Source organism: Hylaeus volcanicus, chromosome 5 (assembly GCF_026283585.1).
Source record: "Hylaeus volcanicus isolate JK05 chromosome 5, UHH_iyHylVolc1.0_haploid, whole genome shotgun sequence".
Classification (NCBI taxonomy): Eukaryota; Metazoa; Arthropoda; class Insecta; order Hymenoptera; family Colletidae; genus Hylaeus; species Hylaeus volcanicus.
Genome location: NC_071980.1, coordinates 17,205,579 through 17,228,783, shown reverse-complemented (window position 1 = coordinate 17,228,783; position 23,205 = coordinate 17,205,579). Strand labels below are relative to the sequence as shown.

The window sequence follows — 23,205 nt, the reverse complement described above, 5'->3', positions numbered from 1 at the left end:
AATTAGGGATCCTTCATTGACAACAATACACATTTACATAAAGCATCATGTATGCTTTCAAAAATCATAAAATCGTATTAATATTCAGAATTTCCTGTTAAAAGAAAAAGAGAGAAGATGAGACTTTCGATGCTTTTGTAAATGCGCGTGGGGTGAAGTAGAGTAATTCCAATCAGGGAAAATGGAAAGAAATATATATTTTTGTTATATACATAATGTACGGACAAAATATTTATAATATTATTCTCTTGACTAATGATTAGGGTGTAACTTTAGGAGAAGTAAAACAAGTAAGATCAAATTTATTTAAAAATATTCTCAAGCGTCACCAGAAATATATGTGTTATCTACAATACTAACAAGTATACTGAGTGAGATAGCTAAACTATTACAGACCGATGATGTCTGAATTATCGTGGATACAAAAAAATCTTACAGCAAAAAGTTAAAAGGTTCGAGGGGCTCTATTTTATATGACCATTGGTTGATGTTATATGTTATATAACCTATAGATTATATATAATAAATATATATAAATATCATATATAGGTTATATGACCTGAGGCTGTACCAAGGCCACCAAGACCATCTCCAGGTCTCCAGTCGCAGCAACCTCCACATAGTGAGACCTGGTAATCGGTATTACTCGCGACGAACAATTCTTCGTCGCGAGTAATAGCGAGCTAATGGCTGCGAACTTGTAACAAAACCTTTGGAAATAAAAAGTGAGTGAGTGGAAGTGTAAAGCCGCGAAGTGTAACTTTTGTGAAGTGTGTGTAGCTACGATAGTTTAGGCATTATCGCTCTGTAACAGTTTACCTTCCTCACCCTGTATAAGTATAGTTAACTTATTTCCTTTCAAAACGAACCTAACAATTTTCACATCACTTTTACAAAATTTAATTACAGTTATAAAAAGTTGTCCGGAATTACTCTAAACAACCCCATATATCGACTCTAAATCGCAACCTGGAGACGTTCGTTAATAAAATAGAAGCCTCAGTGTAGTTCAACATTTTTATTAAAACAATTTCTTAACACAAATCGTAAGTTCAAACTATGTATCGTTTACCGCCTTCTTCTAACGACGATCAAGTTTCGAGCTGCGATTTCTCGTGTATCTTGCGATGCTTCTTGAGGAAGCTGCCAGATATGAATCCCTTTCCACAATCGGTGCATTGGTACGGTCTCTCCCCTGAGTGGTACCTGAGATGCAGGATCAAAGACGTCCTTTGCGCGAATCCTCTGCCACATTGCGAACAGACGTGTGGCTTTTCGCCGGTGTGTACACGTCGATGAATGGTCAGGTTCTCTCTGCTGGCGAACTCTTTGTCGCAGAGATCGCACTTGGCGATTTTCTCGTTCACGTGAGCACGTCTGTGCACCATCAGCCTCCTCTTCGAGGACAACACTGCTCCACATAGGTCGCACAAATGTTTCGCCTTGTCGCGCAATCCGTGCTGCTTCTTCAAGTGCCTTTCCAACGTCAGCTTCTGCACGAAGCCTTCCAGACAGACCTTGCAGACGTGCTTGCGCCTTGCGTCGTTCTTTGTGGGCTCTGGGGGCAGAACATCCGCGTGTTGACGTTTCAAGTGAGCGGTTAGATTCTTCTTGTAAGGGTAAGTCTTGCCGCAGTGGTCGCATCGGAACAACTGCTTCCTCGTATGGACGTTCACGTGCTCCAGGTACTCCGTCTTCAGGAAGAAGCCTTTTTGGCACTCCTGGCATCTGAAAGAGTAATCCTTCGTGTGTCGTCTACGGTGGCTCTCGAGATTCGACTTCTGATTGGACCTGTAATCGCAGAGATCGCAGGCGAACCGCTTCAAACCTGTGTGGATCAACTTGTGGCGGGCTATGTTCATGGGACTCCTGAATGTTTTGCCGCATTCGTCGCAGCTGAAGGCTTTGTCGATCCCGTGTAGGTTCTTCAGGTGCTCCACCAGCTTCCTCGTGTGACAGAAGCAGGCTCCACACTTCACGCACTCGTGGACCGCTCGCGGGGCTCCTCTTCGTGATCTGAAACAGGGGCGTTCATGAAGTATGCGTGGAATCGCGAGGAAACGAGATTGTAGTACAACGTTTTCATGGTGGAAAATAATCCTTCTTCTATTAGCGATTGTAAACTCTGTAAATGTAGCACTTAATTCGTTGGAAGTACTTTTCGAATTGAACGATTTTTCTCCTTCTCAAAGTTCAGAATAAGCTAGACTTACTCTGTCCAGCTATGTTTATTAATATTTAATTGAAAATGGGTAACTGCCAGGTAACGATGATTTTCATTTTCACTGTTAAGAAGTATTTTTGGATTTTTGATGGATTCAAAACTGTTGTATACTTTCCTAACTTGATAAATTGTCCTTAGAAATCTCAGAATGAACGTCCAGAGTGTTATTTATCTTCGATTTAAAACGCTACTTCGAAAATTCACGAATTACCATTAAGATAAACAGAACAGCTGCACTATTTTCTTACAAGCTTTTGGCAACTGTCGCTATACCTCATTGCCAATTTCATGCTCGCAAACTATAATGCCGCAAGCCCATTTTGTCACTGAACTCTATAAATTGTAGTGTTATGTAACTGAGGGGTTTTCTTATGATTTGAACTTGATGTTATTTTGAATTCATACCTACCCACGTTCGATGACGTGTCATTTCCATTAATCATCATTTTGGACAATGTATTCTCAATCGATAGATTGTTTAAACTAAATGAAATAAAAGAACAATTTACGTATCACCTACCAGTTTAATAAATGCATTCATCTTATTTACAATGTAAATCTTGAATTCTTAACATCAATATTTTACAACTTTATGCAAATAGTGGGAACAAAAACAAGAAGAAAAATAAACGTAATTAATATACCTCTGTCTCTCATTCCAAAAAGTTTTTTAATACATATATAGATGTTGCGATTGTATTTAACACTATGCTAATATTTTACCTAAAAGAATTATTCATTCTGCAGGATATAATCACAATTCGTCTATACATTTAATCATTATTTCATTACACTCTCTCAAGTTATCGTCCGTATTTGTACCAATTGATAAAAAATAATGTAGGTACTTTCCGCGTAGTACTCGAATTCGACTCCTTGTTTACAAACGAAGTATGTAAAATTATTTTCTTGAACCTTTGAAGTTCACACGTAGAAATTTCGTAAATAAATTCAAGAGATATGTATCAGAACCGCGAATCTCAACAAAGTGTTCAACAAATAATAACGAGTCTGAACCCACAACATTTATGAAATCTCACAGAGCCATTTTTTAACCCGCTGACTACCATAAAGACAACAAATTTCTAAAGCTCCCAATTCTTTTCATTATTTATTAAAAATCCTAATTCGTACAATAGTCGTATCATTAAAAAGAAATTCTGTTGTTTATGTAAATGTCTTACTTCTTCAATCATGCACAGCATTAAAATAATAAATGCTACTTTTTATTACCCTCAATCCAAACCTGGACTCAACCCAGACTTTCCCTTCGATACTAACGTGAGTAATCACGTTACAAATAATATAAAACATAAAAAATAGTCTTCATAGACCATTGTAACAACCTACTTCTGCCATCCGCAGAATTTAGCAATGCAGTCAACGCGTTTTGACCAACAAAGAAGTTCCACCTCGCACAACCTTCACTTCACTTCCACCTTCTTTTCATCGACTTCCTCGACCCTCCTTTCTTCCACATCATCAGCATTTTTATCCTCAACTTCGTCCATATTCGTGGCAGTGGTGTTCAAATCTCGAGTGAACTCGGTGATGAGCCTCCTAACAGAGATCACAGGTAGCGGCGGCAGTGGGCCAGGATGTCGTTTCCTATGACAGATGAGTCCTGGCTTCTGAGTGAACGCCTGTCCGCATATATCACAGATGTACGGCCTGAGGCCCGTGTGTATCAGCGTATGCTGTTCCTGAGCAGTCCTCCTCGAGAACGCTTTCCCGCAAACGGGACAAACGTAGGGCCTGATGCCCTCGTGGATCCTCGCGTGGATGTCCAGGTCCCTCTTGTGGCCGAAAGTCTTCCCACAGGTGGAGCAGATCACTTTCTCCCTGGTCTGGTGCCAGAGCAGGTGTTGTTCCAGCCTGCTCTGAGAGGTCAGTCGTCGTTTGCATATGTGACACTCGAAATCAGGAATATAATGTCTGTATCTCATGTGCGCCTTCAGAGCTGGACGACTCTTGCTGGCCTGGCCGCATATGTGGCACGTGAGAGGTGGCCCATTGTTGTGCACCTGTTTGGCGTGCTGTTTCATGTCGTTCTTGATCTTGAACTTCCTGTTGCAGATGGGACAAGCGTGATCGTAGCTGGTGCTGTGCCTGCGAACAATGTGGTCCCTCAAGGTCCACTTGTTGTTGCTCTTGTACTCGCAAATGGTGCACGGATAGATCACCGAGCCGTGCTTTTCTTCCACGTGTTGCCTCAACTCTTTCTTCAGTAGGAACGTCTCTTCGCACCTGTTGCAGCCATGCTTGTGTTTCTTCATGTGCGATCTCAGGTGACCCTTTCGAAAGAACTTCCTGCCGCAGTGGTCGCATTCCAGGCGAAAAACGGATTCGATCGGAGGTACTTTTGGTGGAATGCCTCTGTGACTGAGATTCAGCATCCATTGAGCGTTGTTTTTTCCAACGTGAATTAGATTTTTTTTAAGTGGACTTGAATTATTCTTCTCGTTCGCGAGGGTTTTGCGTGGCTTTCCTGGCGACGTTGGGTACTCCGTTAGGGAGTAAGAGTTCTCTATTTTGATATGACAGAACTCGTCCAGGCTGTTCGTGTCTTTCAGAGGATCGTTCAGGGGATCCGTCGGCGGGAAACTAAAACAGATTAAAGCAGATTCGTTCCCGTTAAAATACGACACACGTGGCACGATAAATGCGATTAAATACAGAGACTACTCACTTGAATTATTTATAGTAGACGGATAGTTCACGGTCATTTATAAATTCATTCGTAACGAACAGAGAAGCTCTGACTATCGGGAGTGATGGAATTGTTAATATTGGCGAACTATGAAGAATTACGTAATTATTGAGAGAAATACGGTAGCAGTATTATCGAATACTTGTATCGACTGTTTGGAGTGGATTTTAGCTCATCGTTCGTTATTTTTCATAACTTATGAAATCCAATTAGGTACACGTTATTTTTAATCATAATTCTTATGATGTATAATTTTATTGAAAATTTCGTGATACAGTAAAAGGTACAAACAACACTTATAAACAACATTTGAAATGGTAAAAATTGCGGCGTTAACAATAAAAAGAAAAGTACAGGGGTATCATTGAAAATCTTAAAGTACTAGAAAAATTTGCGTATGCGTTATTGGTATGGTCTCCTATCAATGGCGCTAAAAGGAGTACAAAATTATTAAAAAAATCCATTCGCAACTGTCCATCACACTGAGAGGGACAAGCTATCAGAGAAAAAAAACAATTGAGGTTTTATCAATTTCCGTATTATCAAAATTAGAAAATTAAAATTTTGTTTTTTATCGGTGCAGTGGATAAACGACGCCATCATTCACATTTAATTGTAATCATGTGTACATTAATTTAGAATAAGTGAATCGAGTATGTTGCATGTCATCTGCTTTTGATTAAAAAAATAAAATCCTAGAGTCCCTTCTGGAGAACTCTTTGTTGCTTGAATTGTCAACGAAGTCACGTTTACGTATAGTACTTGTATAAAAAAGTAGTCTTCCAGTAGTCTTCAACATATCATCAGACGACTAAAACTTTAGGGGTAGTTTCAATCCTCCGACCTGAGTTACAATACCCGTCAAAAGGCAACTTTACTTCAGATTACAACAGCTAAAAAAAGAACAAATGTCTCTTATTTTTGTCTGTTCTACAACCCTGACCAGTTTCGTCAAAACTACCACAGCGCGTGATCATATCCCAAATATTAGGTGGACTATAAAGTAATGTCGTTTTTGCGAATCTCAATACTCGTTCATCACTCATCATTGATTTTTATCGTCCTGCCATTGAAAATTTGCAGGCTATATGACAAAAGGCCGTTGATGACGAGGGGGATTACATAATTCATAAAAAATAGAAACTTGTTAAGAATGTATTCGTTTGAACTTAATGTAAAAGAAATGACATTACTTTTCGGTCTCCCAAATAGTCCCTCGTCAGAGTTCGCCCCTATCTCCGATCCATAAACTCCTCTAGTTCACTCCATTTTAATGATCGTATTCTTCATAGTGTACTCCTTAGTGAACTCCGTGACGATGTTCTTGATGGACACAACAGGTAGGGGCGGGAGTGGTCCAGGGTGCCGTTTCCTATGACAAATCAATCCTGGCTTCTGCGCGAACGCCTGTCCACATATGTCGCAGACGTACGGCCTCTTTCCCGTGTGTATGAGAACGTGTTGCTCCTGAGCAGTCTGCCTTCTGAACGACTTGCCGCAGACCGGGCACGGGAAGGGCTTGACCCCCGTGTGAACCCGCATATGGGAGTCGAGATCGCGTCCTCGAAACCTCTTCCCGCATGTCGGACATAGCACCTTCTCCCTGGTCTCGTGCCACGTCAAGTGTTGCTCCAAGTTCTCCTGCGTGGTCATACCCCGTCTGCAGATTCTGCAGATAAACTCCGGCTTGTAGTGCCTGTACTTCATGTGAGCCTTCAGGGCGTGAAGATTCTTGCTGAAGTGGCCGCAAACGTCGCAGACGATCGGCGGCGCGTCGCTGTGGTTTTGTTTGACGTGATGGTTCAGAGCCTTCTTGATCTTGAACTGCTTTCCGCACACGTCGCATGAGAAATTGTAGTTGTTGGTGTGGAGTCTTATGTAGTGGTTCTTCAGGGTGCCCTTGTTGTTGCTCTTGTAGTCGCACACGCTGCAGTCGTACACCTGGAGTCGATGGATCTTCTCGAAGTGGGTGGTCAGGTATCGACGTAGCCTGAAAGTCCTGGGGCAGTCGGGGCACTTGTGTCTGTGTTTCTTCAGGTGCTCGGCTAAGTTACTCTTCTTCAGGAATTTGCGATGGCAGTGGTCGCACTCCAGAGGGATTGTTCGCGTTATTCTCTTCGTTCTTTTCTCGATGCTGTTGACGAAACGCAGTGCGGGGTCTGTGGGGTGCTTTTTGGTTACGTCATTGTCTTCTTGAAGGGAAGATGGAACTTCAAAGTTCTCCTTGTTGATCCAGTTCACGTAGTCTATCGACGAGCTGATCTTGAACACCTCGCTTAAGGGATCCAAGACGCTAAAACAGAAAATGAATTTTCCGTGTTATCGTCGGTTTTGGAGGCAAAGGAGGAGGTCTTATCGGTTAAGTCGCAAATTGGCTAAGACAATGGAATCACCGAAACAATGTTTCCTACGAGCATTCGATTTTGAACCATCTGTGCAATTTGTAAAACGCAGGTTGCTCGTTTTGGATTGTTGTCCAAACGTCATTTCTGTCGGAGCTTATTGAGATGTATGAAATTTTAGGAACTCGAATCACTGTTAATGTATCTGTGTTTGTCATACCTTCTCGTCGTACTAAACGATCCGTAACAGACGTAGCCTGGAAATGTATAAAAAATAATCATGAATTATTACCGTTTCGACGCGATGATTTAATACAGCAAATATACTTATCTGGGCGCTCTAATTCGTTCTAAATTTTCCCGAGAATTTTTCCTATCTTCGGTGACGTGGCGTAACTACCTATTTTTTAAACTTATTTTCAAGCGTATCGAAACAAGTTCCTTTCAATTTCAACGAAGGCAAAGCATAAATAAAAACGTATATTTTCTTCTCAAGAATGATCGAATACGTTCGATTGTTATTGCTAGGGTAGTTGAAAAGATCAGGCTCAGTAAAAATATTTATTTCAAACTCAAAGCTATACACAGCATGTACGTGTTCTTGCGAACGCAGTACGCTAAGGTATTGATTTTAGAAAAATAGCCGTTATCGGCGTGCTTTCTTTCACGTGAGCTTCTTTTTTCACCGATTTACATGGACACGGTGCTTCTATTGTGTTCCAGTTATTTTTACGAGGACTAGTTCGCGGAGAAGATAAAATCTAGATGCAGGATGATAGGAATGGAGGAGAGGGAAAGTCGAAGAATTTAGAGTACAGCGTACTTGGGAAACTATTTAAAAAAAATGTCCAGTTAATATGAATTCGCAAATTAATTAAATGAAATTAGTGCTATCTGTCCTATAGTCGGGAAAAGATCGATAATGACTCAAGGCCATCTAGGAGCAACCCCTCACTATACCAGCCTGACTACTTCGTTCTCTATTACTCTTTTTTGTGCAACTTATAAATCCACTTCTTTAATAACTTCTTTATCTACACTTAGACTATATTAACGAAATAAACGTACTAATTTTTCTTTGGTAGATATTATACCAAGATCAAACAACATCATAACAATTTGTTCACGTACCAGGCTGTGTGGAAAAGAAGGAGTTGTACCTGATGTGATTCAGAGTAAGGGAAATGGCCTCGAACAGTCAAAAGAATTTGATTCAACTCAGAACAGAAATTAGATATAATTTGCACTCCTATATTAACTGGAAACATTTTATTTATATTCAACAGTACTACATACCCCCGAAACTGTCAGCTCTCTTTTTTAGATCACCTTATACATTGCTACGCCTATGTATCAAGTCCACGGAGTGAACTAATTCATAATACGCGAGCAATGATCCAATTTCTCTGGATGCTGAGAAGTCTTTATCGTACGATAGAAGCAGAAAGCCCCACGAAGGGATAAACCGATTTCAGCGGAAGTATTGCGCTGCATCCAAATAGAAAATGTTAATTTCACGTCGCTTCAGCCTCGAAGAAGATTAGTCAGTTATTTTGAATTTTATTTAGGGTGGATCTTATTGATCGCTATCAGAAACGATCCTATTATATGATATACACGAATTGTACGATATATTACCAGGAAATTCAACCAACTGGATCATTTATACAACTCAACTGCGATTTTTACAGTCGGTAGACGAAACTATTTTTGTATAATATCAGTTATAATTTGTCATCAACAATGAAACTGCTTAAAACGTTTTAAGGTAAACTTGTATAGACTTTACATGGTTCGTAAAAAGGAAAATTCGAATGAGTACATTGTGTTCTGTAAATCTTAAATTTACAAGGCTGTTATTATATTGTACAACTTAAACCTCTATACTTACAATTATATGCAATATGTCTAAAAATAATTATTGTTCACTATTCCATGTCTTTAATCCTCCGATCTTGATGATATATAAATTGTCTTGGAATTCTGTATTTCTTATTTTCTATGCAATATATTTCATTCATTTCAAATCGAACGTTAACGTAAATTAAACGATACGGAAATATTACGTTTACTCGTTGTTGAAGCATCCACTTGTTTATCAATTTTGAGCCTATAAACTGTCCACATTTTATACGATACGTACGAACAAATTTTACTGTTACGAAATACAATTATATTATTAATAATATTAATTACTTAAATTTTCTTTATAGAGACAGTTATTAGAATATAAGCATATACCTCAGCATTAAAGATAATGAGTCATACACGGTTATACTAAGAAAATTCTTATCTTTTTTCTAAATCGTTAAAATAGTAATGATAATGTCGCAGAGAATTGTGTGATGATTAACGAAATAATAGTAGTGGTAGTAATAATAATAGTAATAATAATAACAATAATAGTAACATTAGGAGTAACTAAAATTTGAAACAAAAATTTATAATAAAACCCTTACTTCTCTGTCGAGGAAACATACTCAAATGTGACGTTCATTTATTCTGTGACTTCTCATATCCGATTTTAGACGAAGACAATTAATGCTTCAGTAATTAATGGTTATGTAAACATCATTGGCAGAAAAATAATTTTACATACATTGCAAATGTAACACCTACTGATCGAATAAATCTATTTCGTAAGCCATAAACATAACTAATTATTAATTGAATGTAATTCGAAAATTAACTCACTGATCGAATATGATTCACAATTTAATGCACGATATTTTAGTGCAGGGTGTAGGATATACATAATAAACAAAATATGCAGCAATAAAATTAAGCATTGATCAAACGAGATTAAATAAAAATAGCACCTATTTAGCAAGCAGACATAGATATCCACCGAGTTCACCTGCCAAGTGTGTTTGAATCATCTCAGATACAAAATCAATCAAGACTTCAACATTAATTATCTACCCTTAAACGTATATACCATTAACTTCAGTATTTCAACTATTATCAGAAGTTCACCGAAAAGCGCTCGTCACGGCTGCGCACGTTCCCTTATCAGTAATCATTTACCCTTCAACAACGAGTAGATGCAACGTGGACGAAAGTGGGTCTCCACGATAAAACTTTCCTACCGACACCTCGCGTTCGCCAAAATGTCCACGTGTATTGACCGTACCGATATGCAAACAAACTGAAATCGTAGTAGTCGCACAGTTTCCTAGATCCTTAAGACGCGATTAACCGGAGCAAGCGAACAACGTCACCCAAATCGAATCAAGACCGATTCCCAAAAACAAGATCGACGGACACGACCCTCTACGACTCCTCCTCGATTCTTTCCTCGTTCTCGCGCGCGTTTATCTCCTGTACGTATCCTTCCGTGAATTCCTTCACGATGTCCGCGATGGGCATCACGGGTAACGGAGGATGCGGACCTGGATGCGTTTTCCTGTGACAAATCAGCCCAGGTTTCTGTGTGAACGCCTTGCCGCAGATATCGCAAACGAATGGCCTCTTCCCGGTGTGAATGAGCAAATGCTGACGTAGCTGGGACCTCCTGGCGAAAGGTTTGCTGCAGATGAGGCAGGAATGTGGCTTGCACCCCGTGTGAACCGCCATGTGCCTCTTGAACGAGTCCTTCTTCGTGAACGTCTTACCGCACTCGGCGCATACGATCTTCTCCCTCTTCTCGTGTTGCGCCAGCAAGTGCTGGTCCAAGTTCTCCTGCGTAACCATGCGTCTTTTGCATATATGGCACTCGAATTTGGGTTTATAATGCGCCCACTTTTGGTGAACATAGAGGGAGCCGCTGTTTTGGCAGAGTTTTCCACAGACGTCGCAGTTGATTGGTTTCTCTTTGTGATGGAATCGAACGTGGTTGGTCAGGTCGCCCTTTACTTTGAACTTCTTCGGGCAGAACTTGCACTGGTGCTCGTACCGATCCGTGTGCTTGCGGATGAAGTGGGACTGCAGCGAGTGCTTCGACCTGCAGACGAAGCCACAGGCTGCGCAGGGGAACAGCATATTATTGGGCCGCTTCCTGGACCACGTCTCGTGCTTTCTCTCCAAGTGAGCAGCGAACAGACTCTTCTTCAGGGTCCTGTAGTCGCATACGGCGCAAATGTACGCGCCGTCTTCTTGAATGCAGACCTTCTTCTTGTGCGTCCACGCCACGTGCTTCCTGAACGAGATCGCCGAGCTGAACATCTCCGAGCATACCTTGCACTTCAGGGCGCCTCCGGAGTTCCTAGAGATCTTCCTGCGCGTTTTTGTCGGCGTTGTGCGATTGTTGGCGGCCTCTAGGATCGCTTCTTCCAAGTATTCCACCTGCTCCACTTGGTCGGTCTGGTCTTCTGGGTCGAGCTGTTCCTGTTCGTTGTATATTACCTCTTCTTCCGTGTTCTGTTGGTACTCGATCGCCTTCACGTCGATCTCACCCGTAAGTCTCTCTATGGTCACCATACTACCTTGAACCTTGACCTGGTACAGGTCTCCGAACTTGTCGTTCTCGTCCTCGATGGAGCCATTCAGGAGTATTGGTTTCACGTCCTCCTCCTCCTCCTCCTCCTCCTCCTCCTCTTCCTCTTCTCTCTGCTCGGGTTCACCGTTCAGGAAATGCTCCTCGTACAGTTTCTCGTCTGTCGAATCGTACTGCAGGTCCTCGTCGTTGTACAGACATTCCACTTTCACCAGTTCCTGCTTCTCCTTTTCCGTCCTCGACTCGTCCAACTGCTCCGGTATGTCTTCCTCGGCCATCGGCGTGTCGCCTTCAGGTACAAAAGCGTAGTAGGGCTTCCCGTCGAACTCCAGGATCTGCCATTTTTTCATAACCATCGACTCCTTGTCGAAGATAAAGATACCGCGTGAGTTGAGGCTATCGAGCCCATACCTGAAACATTATCGATCAACGGCGTTATTAAATGAAACCATGGGCGATACGTGGACTGCAAGCGAGTTCTTTTTTTTTTTCTTTTTTTTAAGCAGAGTTTCATTTTCTTATCTTACATGTGCCGCGACAACTATCTCGCTCGGATTGCCTCGGGAACGTTGTTACGCGGCTGTTAGAAAGAGAGAACAAACAACGCGGAAATGGAGTAAAGCTTCGTAGTTAGAGTGACCACAAACGATTAAGTATCTTGCAGGTCGATGATCACCGTGTCGCATTAGGCGTGAAAGATGAAAGTGAGAGATTAGGGTGAAGAGTGTCAACGTGTCACGTCGATACGGAAAATAATACTTTATTTAGAGCACTTGGGAAGAGCGTTACAAATTTTATAGTAACGCGTCTCAGAACGTAGAGCATTATTGGAAAAACATTTATGTTAGGAACATGGCGAACGTCTCGATAAAGAAACACTTGGCTCCTTAGATCCTAAACGCGTCGACATATTAGGCCTTTCCACTATAGTTCATACCATTTATTGTTTTATCGTTAAAATTAATCTTCGACACATACCTTCAGGTGTCGTGGAAAAATGTAATCACTAGGCTGCGGATATTTATGCAAACTTAAATGGAAGTGTGTCTTATCTTCTGACCAGTATAACACGTATATTATTGTTGATACTTTATATATTCTTGCCATGAATCCATAAATATACCCAGTCTAGTATTCACCCTCTTTTTCTATAATACTTCGTCACCCTTCTAACAAAGTCATTGTCCCTATATAATTTCTATAGTCCTTTATTAAATATAAACCTGTGGCACGAACACATGGGATGACCTGCTAGTACGCATAATTTACCGTCAGACATTCTTAACATTTCCTTTGACCACTTTACGCAACTCGTACAAAATAGTCGTAAACATAGCATACATTTTCACTTCAAAGAGTCAAACGCTTTCAACAAATACATTCTGAAACAATCTCCATCGAATCGAAGGCACAGGATGTATCACTTCTTCATAAACTCCTTCAGGATGTGATCAATGTGCATCACAGGGAGAGGTGGCAAGGTTCCAGAGTGTATCTTCCTGTGGCATATCAGGCCAGCTTTCTGAGCGAACGACTTGCCGCAAACGTCGCAGACGTAAATCCTCTCGCCAGTGTGCAGAAGGAGATGTTGACTGAGACTGCTGTGCGTGGTGAACGCTCTGGAACATACAGTGCAGCTGTAAGGCTTGTCGCCCGTGTGGATTCTCATGTGTTTCCTGAAGTCGTGGCTCTCGAAGAATGTCTTGCCGCATTCTTCGCACACGCACTTCTCCTTCTTCTCGTGCTGGGTCAGCACGTGCTGATCGAGGTTCTCTTTGGTGACCAGTCTCCTATGGCAGACTGGACACTCGTACTTCGCCTTATAATGAGCGTGCTTTTGGTGAGTGTACAGACTATGGCTGTTTCGACAGGTCTTCCCGCACACGTCGCATATCACTGGCGGCTCGCGATGATTGAGCCGCATGTGTGTGGTCAGATCGCCCTTGATCTTGAACTCTTTGCCGCAGTGCTCGCAGGAGAACTCATAACGGTGCGTGTGTTTGCGCACGAAGTGGGAACGCAAAGTTTCTTTGCGCGAGCAGATCAGACCGCAGATCATGCAAGCGAATTTTCGTCTGCTGGTGAACTTGCTCTTGCTGGAACCTTCGTGATTTTGAGCCAGGTGAGCAATCATGGTCGTTCTCTTGTTGCACCTGAAATCGCAGCTCATACAGGACAGAGCTTCTTGTTTCTGAGACATCGACTGATTGAAAGACACGTCCTGCGCGGCTTTCTTTTTTTGATTCTCGTGCACGAGCTTGTGTCGTTTCAGCAGGTACTTCTTTTTGAACTGCTTGTGGCAGATGTTGCAAGTGGACGAACTCTTGGAATTCTCCCTCGATGCCTCGGCGATCGATGATTTAAGTTCCACTGGTTCCTGCCTAAAACAGGAAAACGATTAACGTTTATTAGAGTTCCAAGGTGGCGGTACTCGATGTCGATGATTACTTACATTCAAAGTTAAAAGTCGTCGTGAGTTTAAGTAAGATAGTAATAAAACTATCACGTGGTTGTTGTTATTATAGCGGTAAACGTAAGCGATTGGTCATTGTGTTCGTGGAGGGTGATGAGAGCGATGGTTCAAATTTTTAGTCTGTGTTAAATAAGACGTGAATACTAGATATACTTTTGGTAGATGTACATTTGTTTAGCAGTTATTACATAAAATGTTTATGTGCAATAATGGCATTACCATTTTGTTTGACATTGGGGTGGGTCTCTTTTAATGATACCTTTTTTTTAACTCTTACAATAGTACAAGCGTTTAAGAAACAAAACGAGTCACTTCGAATTATTTAATTCTTTATAATTAAAATATTTTTGGTTTCGGCATTTTGCATTTAAATTTGTTTGATTAAAAAGCTCCAATGGAGCCGTTGTTTCAAGTGCGCGGAAAAATGACAATACAATGTATTTATAACTGTATCATCAATGGTGCAATCAAGCGGCAAATACCCATAATAGAGTCAATCATTTCTCTTTATGGCACCTCAAGGTTGCACAATTATTGATTAATTGTTAAAGACGAACTTGCTGGTAAAAGGATCTCGAAATGGTAGCATTGGATTTCCTGAAACATAAAGTTATAGATAAGATTAAATTCGATATAAACTTATTACTTGAAATCATACTTTCCTTACGATTTATTTATCTTACTGGTAGCCGTATGTATAAATTCTAAGTAGATGCAATAAATTCAACAAACCACTTACTTGTACGCAAAAGCTTATCATATTTGTTGGCATCTGCATGGTAAACAGACGCTACGCTGAAATTATATTTACCAATTATTATTCACACTACGAAAAATATTTAAAACCAAACGAGCACAAATACAGATTAAAATGAAGAAGAATAAAACATTCGGTCCAGTGTTCTGTATTAATTAATTATATTACACAAATGAGTATATCTTCGATGGCATCACAATTCTTTTTATTGGAAACTATTATTTAGAAGCAAGAATTTTTGATTGGACAATGTTCATTAAAAATACGTATCTTCTATAAGGTTGTGCTCAAAATATGTTTTTCTAATCTTTTTTTTTGTATACAATATATTTTACAGTAAATTTTAAGTCACGCTATTTGTCCTGTAATTCGTTTCTTACAAAAACTATAAATTCATACAGTTCATCGATGTTAACGCCGTATGAAATTACTTTCCATCCGCGCGCGCGACGTGCGCGCTACGGGAACTATGCGAAATGTGTGAAAATAATACTTAAAACTGATAAAAGAGAACGTAAGTAATTAAAGTCAAATGTTAAAAATTAAATAATTACAGTTGCACGATTGGGCATGAACGATGGTCGCTAACAAAACGTTATCACGTTTGGGATTTTGGAATCCTTTAACACTTTCACTTTCCTGCGTGTTGAAATAACATATGTATATAGCATATATAAGACGTAAATGAAACAGTGTTGTTGACAATAAATCAAGGAAGATCAATGTTTCTTTCAAACCGATTGCACACATGATTCAACAGTTCGTTAAATTATCGCTTCATCATCTTTGGAGCATTCCATCCCGCGATGGACACTATTTGAAACAGCATTTTGAATTTTTCTGAAATTTGGATGTCTTGCAGTCTTTAAGAATAATTAAACATTTCTTGGAAGATTTTTGAAAATATTGAACGTTGATTGTACATCTCTCTGAAAAATGAAATGAAAATTATTTCAGTAAAGAGGACGTACGAGATTACATGTATTCCCATTTTATTAACTGCTATTCAATTCGTATTTGTTACTAAGAATTGCATCAGTCTGAGACAGTTCTGATAAATTTTCAAACAAAGTTGTTCTTAGACTGAAATAATTTATATACAGTACGTTTTCACTGTAAGGATCCAGAAGCTCCCTTTCATTTACCAGTTTAACCAACAATTTATTCCACAAACGTCACAAGTACAAAAGCAACAAATTTTAAAATACTGTAAAAAACCTGCAAAACATCCAAATTCCAGAACATTTTTTTAATTATCCTAAAAAGTGTCCAACTCCCGATGGATAACTCTTCCAAAATAAAAAAAGAACAAAGCATACAAGCTTTTCCCTCCAAAAATCCCTTTCACAGCATCGACCATCCCTCGCCAATCACCCTTCTCACAATCAATTAAATCGCGTTTCGTCTAAGGATCATTCTTTCTTCATGAAATCACTGAGAATGTGTTCGATGTGGACCACAGGTAACGGAGGATGCACGCCAGGGTGCGACTTCCTGTGGCAGATCAAGCCAGGCTTCTGCGTGAACGTTTTGCCGCAGATATCACAGATATACGGACGTTTTCCCGTGTGGATGAGCAAGTGCTGTCTGTAGGCTGTGCGACGAGCGAAAGCTTTGCCGCATATGTGGCAATCGTAAGGTCTGTCACCAGTGTGGGTCATCATGTGTTGCTTCAATCGATGATTCTCAGTGAAGGACTTGCCGCATTCTTCGCAAACGAAGCTCTCTCGCCTTTCGTGCTGAAGAAGTATGTGCTGGTCAAGATTCTCCTGGGTGACCATGCGCCTCTTGCAGATCTCGCACTCGTACTTGGGCTTGAAGTGAGCCCACTTTTGGTGGACGTAGAGAGAGTTGCTATTGGAGCAGGTCTTCCCGCAGACGTCGCAGACGATGGGTCCTTCTTTGTGTTTGAAACGAACGTGAAGCCTCATGTCGCCCTTCACCTTGAACTTCTTTCCGCAGTACTCGCAATCGTACTTGTACTCGGACGCGTGTTTCCGCTCGAGGTGCTCCTTCAGTCTGCGCCGATTCTGGCATTTGAACTCGCAGACGTCGCAGGAATACTCCTCAGGCTCAGCTGCGTATCTGTAGCTGGTCTTGCTGGTGGCCATCCGCTTGGCGGAGTGCTTCCTGCTGATGTGGGAGTGGAGGGTGGACTTATTGGTGCTCTCGTAATTGCAGAAATTACAGGCGTAGGTCAAACTATCCTCGTCCTTCAGCTCCTGGTCCTCGGTTTTGTGTTCGAGGGCCACGTGCATTTTGAACGCCACCAGACTGCGACAGATCTTGTAGCAGACCTTGCATTTGTACCGCTGAGCTTGATCGTGAACAGCGTTTCTGTGACGCTTCAACATCTGCACCACTGGGAAGCATATGTTGCACTCCTCGCAGGCGTACACTTTGCTGTCGTCGTTGTAAAGGTCCTCGTTCATCGCGGCATCCCCCACGTCTTCTTTCTTTATCTTCACCTTGCAGAGATTGTCGGTAGTCGTGGAACAAGGGGACGGTTCCTCGTCCGTTGGGAACAGGATCGATTCTTCTGGATCCTCCGTGTCGTTCTTCGGGACCTCCTCCGTGGTTTTCGGGACCGTTTTCTCGTGTTCTGGAAACTTTGGAGACTGATTTGCTGGAAGGAAGGCATAGTAGAGGCAACCCTCAACGTCGACGATTTGCCACGGTTGCATGGGAATCGATTCCTTGCCGTATATAAAACGTCCGTCCCCGTTTAGAACCCTGAAAATCACAGAACAGTCAGTTAGGTATTTCACGGACTGGTGTTGTAGGATTTTTGTTTGATTTGTTTTTCTTTTTCTTTTTTTTTTGACTGGCAATTGCGATTGGTCTGCGCCGTCCTTTTTACATGTACGTATCGTCAATACAGCTTTTATAGATTACACACGCGTTGCAGCCTTCCACGAGGCAATGGAAGAACCCGGAGTACAGATTATAATAGACGAAGAAGACCTCCGAGTACGTCGTATTGTCAGGTGAATAATGGTACAACAGTAAACTGCGAGATGAAGGTAATCAATATCATTTATGTCTCTTTCAAGGATCAAACTTGCCGTTATCAGTTTACACACAAGTTGTAAATTAAAATCGGATACATTACATAAAAAAAAATCTTGTATATACGTTTCTCTCAGACATACACCAACGAAGCAATCGAATGACAAATCTTCGTTATTTTTTATTGTAACGTGGTTTCTATGATATTCTACGAACAACGTCGATAAAAAAAAAAAAAAAAAAAAAAAAAATCAGGAGCGAAGTAGCCTGTTCTCACGAATAATTCAACACGAACCATTAGAATCTATAAAATGAGATTCGAGCAAAAGGTGCTTGCTTACAATGATCCTATTCCGTTCGAATGACACTTCTATGGGCGATAATACGTTAGTGCTGCTATCGTGCTAAAAAAATAATACGGTCGATAAACTATCGTATAAACGTAATACCTTACGAGCAAACTTATATTTCTCTTTACAGTAACCGTTCCTTAATCTCTAAAAAATGAAATTAATCAGAAATATCAGCGAGTATGTATTAATTGCACACGAACAACTCATTGCACTTCAGTTCTCGGACACGCCGTTCAACGACACGCGCACGTGCAATCGAGGGTTTCAATTGTTCATAATGTCGCTCAGTATGTGGTCGATGAAGACTTTCGGCAAGGGTGGATGCGAGCCAGGATGAGATTTTCTGTGACTGATCAAACCAGGCTTTTGGGTGAACGCCTTGCCGCATATGTCGCAGACGTATGGTCTGATCCCGGTGTGAATCAACAAATGCTGCTTCAGGGCTGTTCTACGAGCGAAGGATTTGTTGCAGATCGGGCAAGTGTAGGGCTTGTCGCCAGTGTGGATCCTCATGTGGACCTTCAGTCTGCTGTTCTTGGAGAAGGTCTTGCCGCACTCCTCGCAGACGACGTTCTCCCTTTGCTCGTGCTGCTTGAGCATGTGCTCGTTCAGGTTCTCCTGCGTCACCATTCGTCTCTTGCACACCTGGCATTCATACTTGGCCTTGTAGTGGGCGAATTTCTGGTGGACGTAAAGGGAATTGCTGTTAGAGCATGTCTTGCCGCAAACGTCGCATATAACCGGATGCTCCTTGTGGCTGAAACGAATGTGATTCGTCAGGTCGCCCTTCACCTTGAATTTCTTGCCGCAGGTCTCGCAGGAGAACTTGAAATCATCCGTGTGCTTCCTGGCGGCGTGTATCTTCAGCTCGTACTTGTTCTTGTTCTTATAATCGCACTGATTGCAGTGGAATAGCTTCGGCTGGCCATCCGCCGTGCAGTGTCTCATCCTCCTGTGCTTCCTGTTGATGTGCGAATACAGAGACGACTTCTTCGCGGCCTTGAACGTGCATTCGTTGCACGAATACACTTCTGTGTCGTCCTTGTGCTGGAGCTTGTGCGCGTACAAGGCTCTCTTCTTCGAGCACTTGAAGTCGCAGAGGTTGCAGCACTGTTCCTCGCTCGGTTTCTTGTTCTGCTTTGTACTGGAGGCTTCCAAGGGTTCGTCCTTGCAGTCGAACTCGGACGCCAGGAAAACGGTGGCTTCGTCGGTCTCGTCTCTATTCTCCTGAAAAAACGTTTCCGTCAGGTCCTCCATTTCTGAAGATTCCTCGGTGCTCGCCTCCACCCTGGACTTCTTCTTCGACTGGGTATCCACCTCGTCAGGCTTCCTGTGACTTCGAGCAACGTGGGAAATTAAAGCTCTGCTCCTCTTGCAAGTAAAGTCGCAGGAGTCGCACCTGAAGCACATCGCCTTGGCATCCCTGTGATCCCTCATGTGCTTCTTTAGGCTCGACTGGTCCTCGCAGTTGTAACTACAGACAGTGCAGGAAATTTTTTGTGGAACTTCTTTAGGAGCGGCTGACTTGTGGTTCTTTTTAACGTGCAAGGTCAACGTGGATTGTCTGCTACAGCCGAAATCACAGAAGCTGCAGGCATGCTTGCGTTTCTCTGTTGGTTTCCGTGGGACCACTTTTCTAATCCGTTTTCTAGGTGGTGATCTCAATCGACGAGGGTGTTTTTCGTTCAAACGTTTCTTGTAGTGCCAGGAGGTCAGTTTGTTGGATGATTTGTGTCGGTTCAGCATGATCTTCGTGGGGAATTTCATCCCGCAGGCACAGGTGTAAAAGTTGATAGCCTCGTCGCACGGGTACACCAAGGGGTTTTCGCAACGGTTCGCCTGGTAGCTCGTCGTCTGGATATCGTGTTTTTGTTCTGTCTCTTCGACTTTCACTGAGACCTTGGAGTCGTCCTCAGACTTTGCTTCGTCGTTTAATATTGGCACCAACGAGTAATGCAATTTACCGCTGGGATCGACGTGTTGGCAAAGTTGCATCGGCAGAGACTCGTTCCCGATGATGAATCGACCGGAAGTATCCGTGGTCAGGATCTTCTTATCGCAGGCCCGTTCCCTAAAACATAGCAGGAAGAATACGGTTAATATAAGAAGACATTGCGTTGCGGATAGGTACACAGGCATTACTTACTGCAGATCTAAGGCGTCTTTACAGATTTCTATGCGATTGTGTCTGAATTATAAGTATTAGGTTGGGTTCAGTTCTTATTCCGCACTAGACTTTTCTATACGTTTTTATTGCTGTCTTCCTCCCTATCATTCTCTATGGCGTTTCGTTAAAATTCACGCATATTGACATGTCGAGATTGTTCTCACAATGAGAGGGCACACGAACGTATAAATAGTTTTAAATTAGACGGTAAATTATAAACAGCGGGATTGTATAAAGATCGATGAATACACGAAAACAGACGAGAAAATAAATACAGAAATGGCTATGATACATGGTAATATCATCGTACAGTCGATGGAAAATTGACGTTGATTTTCACAGGGTTCATACGCATAATCGCATTTACATACAGCTTGATTCTTAATTTTCTACGTACTTAATTCTATTTTCTTTACCTGTGTTATAAAATACTGAGTTATTAAATCCTAATTTTTTTTTCAAATGTTTCGGATAAAAGTTGAAGAGTTTTCAATGAGATATTACATATTGGACGTTATTTTGAACGGTTGTATAAATAGCTATGGGTATGTGAATAATGTCGTTTTTTATTGTAAATGAATGGTATGAGAACGAAAGGAAATATTTCACTGATTTTTATAGGAAACAAGTTGGCTTAAATTTTGAATAATAAAAGCGTTCTTAATTTTTGTTTATCGGAGAGTATTGTTTATATACTGTAAAAGTAATTGTTAACACATGTGACGATAATATTAAAGATCAATGTTATCGAATTCACAGTATATAAAGATGAAGGTTACCTTTATTATTCAAAATTCTTGTAAATTAGAAAGCTAACTTTGATAAAAAAAAGTGGCGTAACATTTCCCTCCTCAATATCTGTTTTCATACCATTCATTCACAAGAAACGAGAACAGTTTGCATCTCCCTCAAAACGCATTAATTTTTATCTGAGGCACTTCTTAATATCGCTAATAATTTCAATGGCGTGCATCAGTTAAACTGGATACTATATATAATAATCCAAGTACTGATCTCAGATCTTCGCAACTTGATAGAAATGCAATGGCACGATAACTTTTCCAGTGGAAACGCTATGGAAGTATAAGAATGGCGGAAGAATCACAAATTTCCTTAACATCTAATCAGAGTTACGACGGAATCTTCGCTTGGAATTCGGTAGTGTCCACTCCTGAGTCAGCTATACTCTTGTTCTTCCCAAGAGGCATGGGTGGCGAAGACAAATGAGAATCTGGATGCTTCCTTCGATGCTCTATCATATAATACCTCCTCTTGAACGACTGTCCACAGAGGTCACAAATATGCGGCCTTTCCGCGGAGTGCGTCAGCAGGTGTGTGTTCCTCATGTGCGATGTTCTGAAGTTCTTCTTGCAGATGTGGCAAGTGTAGGGTTTGACGCCGGTGTGAGTGGTTGTGTGGGTCGCCAGGTACCGCTTGGACGCAAACACCTTCCCGCACTCCTTGCACTCGTAGGTTCGACTATGCTGCTGCATGTGATTGCCCAGATTCTCCTGAGTTAAAAGCCTCTTGTTGCAGACGGTGCACTGGAACTTGTACTCGTTTAAATGCGCTACCTTTCTGTGTTTATATAAGGAGTAGTTGCTCGTGTAAAATTTCCCACAAATGTCGCACATGTGTTGAGAGCTGCCGTGCGTACCAATGTGGAACTTCAGGTCCCACTCCATCTTGAAGCGTTTCCCGCAGTGCTCGCAGGCGAACTTGTAATCGTCCGTGTGCCGTCTGATGTAGTGGGACTTCAGGTTGTTTTTCGTCTTTGTGCGGTAGTCGCACTTGTCGCAGCAGTGCAAGAGACTCGTGTCGACTTCTTGGTGTACCAGCCTGTGGGCCTTGAGGTCGCACTTGTACTTGAAGGTTTTGTCACAGGTGGCACACTTGAAGGGTCGATGGAAGCTGTGCTTGCTGGTGATGTGACGCAGGATCTTACTCTTCTGCTCGAAGACCGATTGGCAGATGTCGCAGGTATAAGTGCCGTCGTGAAGTTTCTTGAACAAGTCGCCCCTCTGCGTGGCGCCTTTCTTGCTGTTCTCCAATGTCCTTTGGCAGTTGTTCTTATTTGTTTCTTCGTTATTGGAATTTAATAGAGTTCTTCGATTAGCTGACGTTTTTGGAAGCACTCTCTCCAGCAACTTTTCTTCCTGCAAAGTTGATCCATCGGGTGACAAGCTTTCTTCTTGAATCTCGCACGAAGATTGGCGCTTGTTATTTTTGCATTTTTGTGTCTTCGACGCTCGAAATACGATTCTTCGTTGAAGAATGCCCGCCGTTTTACGTGGAACTGTTAACTCGTCTTTAACTTGGGCACCAGCGTTGGGTTCGCTCTTCTGACTTAAACGTTCCGTTGATCTCCTAAAACACGAATGAAACGAGTCAGTAAAGGGGAGCTTTTACGAATACTGCAAGATAGATTGAAGCGTTTACTTTCACTTCCGATCGAGGTTCGAACGGAACATCGCGCGATCGATAAACAATTCACAAATTCTGCGAACTTCTGGTACTTTCGAATACACGAATGAGAATAAATTGTAATTGTATATTTTTCAGGTGAATGCTCAATTATGTATTACTTATGTGTACACTTGGTTAAAACATTTCTCGGACAATATTCTGTTGTACTTTGACAATTCAATTGACACTGGTGTTTCGTAAAATTCGCACAACATGATAAAAAGAATAGGTGGTCCTCCTGATAAACTCCATTATTACAAATAATTTCA

The 23,205-nt window shown here is 41.6% G+C and overlaps 4 protein-coding genes across 4 annotated transcripts in view; all 4 read right to left on the bottom strand.

Annotated features, from left to right (window-relative positions):
- Positions 1-2: 2 nt before the first annotated feature.
- On the bottom strand, positions 3-3,716 carry LOC128877033 (zinc finger protein 239-like). The gene is made up of 3 exons (XM_054123972.1): positions 3,575-3,716; positions 1,829-2,016; positions 3-1,728 (listed from the first exon to the last, which is right to left on the bottom strand). The coding sequence occupies exons 1-3, from the start codon at positions 3,581-3,583 to the stop codon at positions 1,092-1,094; spliced, it is 834 nt and encodes a 277-aa protein (XP_053979947.1). The 5' UTR covers positions 3,584-3,716; the 3' UTR covers positions 3-1,091.
- Positions 3,649-5,980, bottom strand: LOC128877475 (gastrula zinc finger protein XlCGF57.1-like). Its single transcript, XM_054124800.1, has 2 exons — positions 5,841-5,980; positions 3,649-4,828 (listed from the first exon to the last, which is right to left on the bottom strand). Exons 1-2 carry the CDS (start codon positions 5,978-5,980, stop codon positions 3,649-3,651), a joined length of 1,320 nt encoding a protein of 439 aa, XP_053980775.1.
- On the bottom strand, positions 4,703-7,714 carry LOC128877030 (replication initiator 1-like). Its single transcript, XM_054123970.1, has 3 exons — positions 7,497-7,714; positions 4,914-7,227; positions 4,703-4,828 (listed from the first exon to the last, which is right to left on the bottom strand). Exons 1-2 carry the CDS (start codon positions 7,556-7,558, stop codon positions 6,195-6,197), a joined length of 1,095 nt encoding a protein of 364 aa, XP_053979945.1. The 5' UTR covers positions 7,559-7,714; the 3' UTR covers positions 4,703-4,828; positions 4,914-6,194.
- Positions 7,715-7,823: 109 nt separating this feature from the next.
- LOC128877474 (zinc finger protein 91-like) overlaps positions 7,824-23,205 on the bottom strand; it is a 79,402-nt gene continuing 64,020 nt past the window's right edge. Inside the window, exons 5-9 of the mRNA XM_054124798.1 lie at positions 16,355-17,674; positions 14,924-14,979; positions 14,742-14,781; positions 13,136-14,092; positions 7,824-12,122 (exon numbers count right to left, since the gene is read on the bottom strand). Coding sequence (XP_053980773.1) covers positions 10,550-12,122; positions 13,136-14,092; positions 14,742-14,781; positions 14,924-14,979; positions 16,355-17,674 — 3,946 coding nt within the window. The 3' untranslated portion in view covers positions 7,824-10,549. The remainder of the gene's footprint in view (positions 12,123-13,135; positions 14,093-14,741; positions 14,782-14,923; positions 14,980-16,354; positions 17,675-23,205) is intronic.